We start from the raw sequence: 6,481 nt of genomic DNA on the forward strand, positions 1-6,481 counted from the left end.
TGTAATTCGTGAATAACAATGCACATGTGGCTCCCCAAGCATTTCTCCTCTAAATATTGCCAGTCTGATGCTTAACACCCAGCAAAAGAATATGCTAAACAAATTGATGATCATTATCATCTATTGAATTTAAAATGTCATTGTCCGATTGTTGTTGGAATTAATATATATATATATATATATATATAGAGAGAGAGAGAGAGAGAGAGAGAGAGAGAGAAAAGCTTAATAGGTAATACATCATACGGAAAAAATAAATAAATAAGTTCTTAATAGGGTATTTTAAGTTGTACAAAACTTTTTTTTTTTTTTTTTAATTTGAAGGAATATTTTCTCACCTATTATATGATAGTTTATAAAATCATCTACGTGACTAAAATTACATGATTCATTATTATTTAAAGTTTAAACAAGTCGTATAACTATTAAATAAGTCATGTGACTAAATATACATGTATGTAATATTTTGAGTTACTGCTTGATACATTGGAAGCACTTTCCTCTAAATTGGGTTGGATGAAAATACTGTTTATTTAAAATATCTTTCACAAATATGATAAATTCATATTTTGTCTAGTCAGAATGTTAGAATAGTAGCAAGTTGAATAAATTTAGTGACACAAACATTTTTACACATATTTATATAACTATTGTAATTAGTATAAATAAAATAGATCTTAAATAAGTACATACCTTGCAAAAAGTTTTGTAACTTAACTTATTGACATTTTTTAATATTTTTAAAGAAGACATTTAGAATTCAAATCATTTCTCCTATTGTAACTATTAAAATTTTTAAATAAAAAAAGGAAGAAAAAAAAAAAAAAAAAAAAAAAAAAAAAAAAACGCACATGCCCTAAATGAATTATTAACCTAGGCCAGAATTTGACTTCTTAACCTACTCTTCCAGAAACGGACCAAGCTGGTATCCTCTCGCCTTAACCAGCTGCTATGTAGTAGGAGAGATCACACCAGCTTAATAGCATGACAGTTACTGAAGTCCTAGTTCAGTGGCATGGCTGCTCACCAGAAGGTGAAACTTTGTAGAACTCACAGACTTCTCAAAACCAATTTCCTCACCTTTTTAAGAGGGCATAATGAAGATCTGTAATGATATGTTAGTGAATGAGTTGTGGCTTGCTACCTAGTGCTTTGTTATACACTAAAAGGTGCTACCTAGGTTGCATGTGTAAATTGATGTAATACTTATTGTAACTACAAGGTACGTAGTTAGGCACGTATCCTGATGAGTATAGTAGCATGTAGGGGATTATTTCATATTAATTTCAGTTAGATAAGTAGTGTAACAGACTAGGATTAGTGCATGTGACTAATTAGTAGGTTATAAGAAAGTTGAAGGTAGTTATGCCAACGGGCATAAGTAGTTGCAACACCAATTAAGTAGATTAGCCGTATCAATTAGGATTTGAGCATGTTTTCATAGAACTTTGGCCTTGTAATGAGATCTATCAAAAATTAAATAAATGCTTGTTCTCTCTATAATATAGATAACAATAATCTGTAATATAGATTTAACAATTTATTGGTCCAACTTTCTCGTGCATAGTACAGGTTAGCAACTAGTGATATTACAAAAACAATAATGACTACATCATCACTAAGGGTATGCCTCAATAACTATGCCATTCAAGTTCTTAACAACTTATTAAAAGAATACATCATAGTCATATCACTTAGGGAACGCCTCAATAATAGATGGTAAAGCTGGAATTTTGATGATATTGTAGCGAGGAAAGCCTCCTTCTTCCAATACTTTCTTCCACTCAGGTTCAGTCCTTTCCTTGCCACCTGAGACGTGTGCAATCATAAGCAAATCAAATGCTATACCTGTGTCATCAAATATAGCATTACCCTCTGGCTGTAGCACAACATCTACAATAATAACTTTTCCAGTCTCTTTCGGAATTGCTTTTCGGCAATTTTTCAAAATCTTGACACAACTTTCGTCGTCCCAATCATGCATGATCCACTGCATAATTCAAAAGTGTCAATGTCACAATTAGAAACCAAATCCAATACAAATCAACTTCAACTTGTAGTATATTTTTGTTCCAATTATTTATTTTAATTTTCTTAATTTTAGTACGAAGTGGTCCATTTAGAATACTCAATATGAAAGCTAAGATGACCATCCCACTCACCTAGATAAGTTCACCTCATCATCAGTATTGTTGAATGCTTTCATGTATAAAAATGTGCTATAAACTAGTTATTCATTATAAAGATAAAATTTCAACTAAGAGTCTTTGGAAACATCAGCCATATTTTCTATGCATTCTATTCCACCATCTCTTTTTCTTTTCTCTTCGTTTCTTTTTCTTTTTTCTATTTAGCCCTGGGAAATGGGGGCTTGAGTTAAAAAGAATTAACATAGAATAGTAACAACAAAATAATTTGTATAATGCCCAATAATATAATATATTATATAGTTTTTGAGAAGTAGTAACATATGGTAGCAACTGTAGCAAAACATGACAAACTAACAATATCACAATAAAACAAAAAGTCTCAATATTCATTCATTTAAATATTAGTAATACAAACTAAGTCTTTAACACTAATAGAGCACGGTGGGATAGGGCAAGGATAAATTGTCATCCTAGTTATTAACTCTTAATAGGCAAAAAGCTATCAATTCTATTATGATGGCTATTCTAGTTTATCTATTGAAATGAGATATTTTGATGCCAATCTATTTTGATGTTCCATTTCGAGGTTAACACTAAAGTTATTATATATAAAATAAATATACTTAAGTTTTCATTACATAATATAATACCATATCAAATTATTAATTTAAAATAATGTACTTTTTTAATATCATCTATATAATTGACGTCACTTTTTTACTCATAAAAAACTTGTCACGTAAAATTTGTTGTAAAATTGTTATGAAATTATCATAGACATAAAGTTGCTCATAAAAAATAGCAAACATAATAGCAAAAATAATCTAAACAACAACCATATTAGGCCAAACAACCACAAAATATTTAATAAAAGCCCATTTTTAGGCATTTCCAAAAAAAAAAAAATCCTTTAATAATTCAATGATTACTCCAATCCATTCTGATAAATTTTTTTTTTTTTTTAAATCTCTAATTTTCTATTTAATTTTTTTAATGGCTATCCTAAAATCATAATAATAATCCTAGTGCCACCAGTGTGAGCAAAGGAAAACAACAACAACAACAATGATAATAATAATAATAATGGCTTAAAGAAAACAAAACAAAAACATACAACTTTTAAAAGGTTCGGTTAATGTATGTCTTTAAGATATACATTAACCATCTATTTTGGAATTTTTTTTTATAAAGAATTAAACAAACTGTCAAAATAGTTAATCATTTTTTCATAAATTTTTCTAAAATAGTTTATATATATCCTAAAAGCATACATTAATAAAACCCTTAAATAGTATCCCTATAAACGGTACCTTCATGAAAACTGCATCAGCATTTGGAATGGCTTGAAACATGTCACCTCCAACATGTGTGACTCCATCATAAATGGGTGCCGTAGAAACAACATGTGGTAGATCAAAGTTGATGCCTTTGATGTGTGGATTGGATTTCACAACCTCAGCTATGGCAGTACCAGTTCCACCTCCCACATCCATTAATGATGCCACAGAACCAAGACCATCTTTATACTCAGAGACAAAAGTATTCATCACAATATTGGCCGTACAAGCCATGCCATCATTGAACAACTTGTTGAATTCAGGATTTACAGAGGCATAGTCCCAAATCATACGCCCATGAGCCTTCTCAAAGGCTAGGCCACCTTCTTTGACACATTGGCCAAAATAGTGCCATGGTGTCATTAGCCAAGGATGGTCCTCCATGATTAGCATAGGAGCTAGGGTCATCTTGGAATCATGCAATAGCCATCTTGATGAGTGGGTCAGGCCGTACTTTGTTTCTCCACCTTCTGATGTCTGATGTGCGGCGAAGATCTTTCTGCGGACTAGCAATCTCATGATGCGTGCGAGGTAGCTGATATCTGGGGAATGTGCATCAGGAATACCAGCAACTATCTGGGATAAGGTTATTGGTTCACCATGCATGTTTATAATGTCAGGTATGCAAAGCTCAACAGCGCATTTCACAGCCATGGTGTCTGCAAAGCTAAACATGTATTTCCATATATCAGCTTGCCCTTGTAGTTGTAGCTCTGCTTCAGCTTCTTTTGTCCCCATTCTCAACTCTCTCTCTCTCTCTCTCTCAAACGAAGTGGAACAGATGTGGTGAGAGCCTTATATAATTTTCTGAAGGGCTTTGATCATCTAGTACTTCAAAGTCAAGAGTCAAAATATTATCTGTCTGCATACGTTAAATCTCTTTTTTTGTAAAATACACATCAAATCTCATCATGAATAAAAGTAAAATGTTAAATTCACTAACTATTTTTAAAAAAATGCTAAATATTGATATCCTCAAATAAAAGTGTATTACTAAATATGGATATCATCACATGTATGTTGTAAAATAGCGGAATCTCAAATTACCAAGATTGATTGTGAAAATATTTTAGACTTGTGAAAGATCTTCAAACTAACAATAGAAATGAAGAAATTAATCCAAAAGAAAATAGATACAAAACACCAAGATTTACATGGTTTGGTAATAGCCTACATCCACGGGTGACGACGAAAAATTTCACTATAACAAATTTGGGATAATACAAATTGGTGTAGAAGTACTCTCACAAACCCAAATACACGCAAATAACTCTCTCTCACAAATACAAAACCAAAAAACCAAAGGTTTACAAATATCAAATATGAATTGTGCACAAACCAAAGAAAGAGCCACAAAGTAAATCCAAAAGTTGCAACGCACCAAGAGAGAGCAACTCGCCAATCTGTAGAATCAAAATCAAGTGGTAACAAACCTCTCTCACTATTTCAAATTGCAACCCACAAATATCAAATAACCAAACAAAGAGAGAGCCTCTTTTTCTCACACACTCTAAATTTACCGCAACAACACTCTATTTATATAGGAGACTTGAGTCGGCTAGCATATCCAAAATCAAGAAGAACTAGACTTCTTTTCCACACACAAAACGAGAATCACTCCTATTCCACATAGAATTCAAAATCAAGCAGTAGACAAGACTTCTAATAGGGCTTGATAACTTCAAACAATAGTAACTTAAAAGGAATAAAATTACTTCCTTATTCAAATCCAAAGAGGAGTCGAACTCCTAATTCAAGCCATATTCTACAAATCTCCATCTTGGCTTGAATTCTATCAAGTCTCACAAACGAAATTTGCAAACCACCATATATAAATCCTTAACAAGTCTCCACCTTGACAAGACATCTCCTAAATCACAAATGCAAAGCGCTCAATAAATTAGAGTTTTCAACAAACAAAGTGCAAATTATCCAAAATTACTTCCAAATATGCCAATGGACGCCAAATGCACCTAAAGATGGTGCCAAATCCAAATAAGAGTCCAAATCAAAGTGCATATCACCACAAACGAAACTTCTCCATCACCACCACCAAAGCCCCTATGGGCTAATTCAAATTGCAAATTCTGAACAAGTCCAAGCAACACTTGAACTTGTATAAAGGCTTAATCATCATGTCACCACCAAAAATTAACATTTTTGGCCGAACACAAACGAATAGTGCCACAAGCTTGTCTATTAATCTTTTCCTAATCCTTGTCTGGCATCCCTTCAAGTTTGTCTTCCAAAGTAATATCGAACTCTTATTGGACCAAGACATCCATATCTTCGCATTGCCACATGCCAAAGTTATTCGTTCAATCAATTTCTCTACTTCAAATTTGGCATTAGAAACCATCATTCTAACCACCAAAGGTTTTGCAGAAGACTTTGCCAAAGCTTTCCTAGAGGAAATCGTTGAAGATTTTGTAGAGGAATCACTTGACATCTTTCTCCCTAAAAATCAAATTCACGAACCAATCACCAAAATCTCCAAAGAGAACAAATCCAAATGCCTAGGTAGCGAACCTTGGCTTTGATACCAGTTTGTTGTAAAATAGCGGAAGCTCAAATTATCAAGATTGATTGTGAAAATATTTTAGACTTGTGAAAGATCTTCAAACTAACAATAGGAACTAAGAAAATTAATCCAAAAAAAAAAAATAGACACAAAACACCAAGATTTACGTGGTTCTGCAATAGCCTACATCCACAGAAGACGACGACGAATAAATTTCACTATAACAAATTTGGGATAATACAAATTAGTGTAGAGACACTCTTACAAACCTAAATCCCAATTATACACAAATAACTCTCTCTCTCACAAATACAAAACCAAAGAACCAAAGGTTTACAAATACCAAATACAAATACCAAATATCAAATACGAATTGCGCACAAACCAAAGAAAGAGCCACAAAGCAAATCCAAAAGTTGCAACGCACCAAGAGAGAGAAAATCACCAAACCGCAAAACCAAAACCAAGTGGTA

At 32.6% G+C, this 6,481-nt stretch overlaps 1 protein-coding gene across 1 annotated transcript; it reads right to left on the bottom strand.

Annotated features, from left to right (window-relative positions):
• Window positions 1-1,551: 1,551 nt before the first annotated feature.
• LOC115958119 (xanthohumol 4-O-methyltransferase-like) lies at window positions 1,552-4,358 on the bottom strand. The gene is made up of 2 exons (XM_031076484.1): window positions 3,461-4,358; window positions 1,552-1,990 (listed from the first exon to the last, which is right to left on the bottom strand). The coding sequence occupies exons 1-2, from the start codon at window positions 4,223-4,225 to the stop codon at window positions 1,691-1,693; spliced, it is 1,065 nt and encodes a 354-aa protein (XP_030932344.1). The 5' UTR covers window positions 4,226-4,358; the 3' UTR covers window positions 1,552-1,690.
• Between the last annotated feature and the right edge of the window lie 2,123 nt (window positions 4,359-6,481).

The sequence above is a fragment of the Quercus lobata genome, chromosome 8 (genome assembly GCF_001633185.2).
Source record: "Quercus lobata isolate SW786 chromosome 8, ValleyOak3.0 Primary Assembly, whole genome shotgun sequence".
In the NCBI taxonomy this organism is placed as follows: domain Eukaryota; kingdom Viridiplantae; phylum Streptophyta; class Magnoliopsida; order Fagales; family Fagaceae; genus Quercus; species Quercus lobata.

Excerpts from the sequence above, each read along its gene's own strand:
- LOC115958119 (XM_031076484.1), bottom strand. The coding sequence starts at position 4,225 with ATGGGGACAAAAGAAGCTGAAGCAGAGCTACAACTACAAGGGCAAGCT. Across the intron at positions 1,991-3,460 it reads CTGATGCAGTTTTCATGAAG|TGGATCATGCATGATTGGGA; the intron begins GTACCGTTTATA and ends TGAATTATGCAG.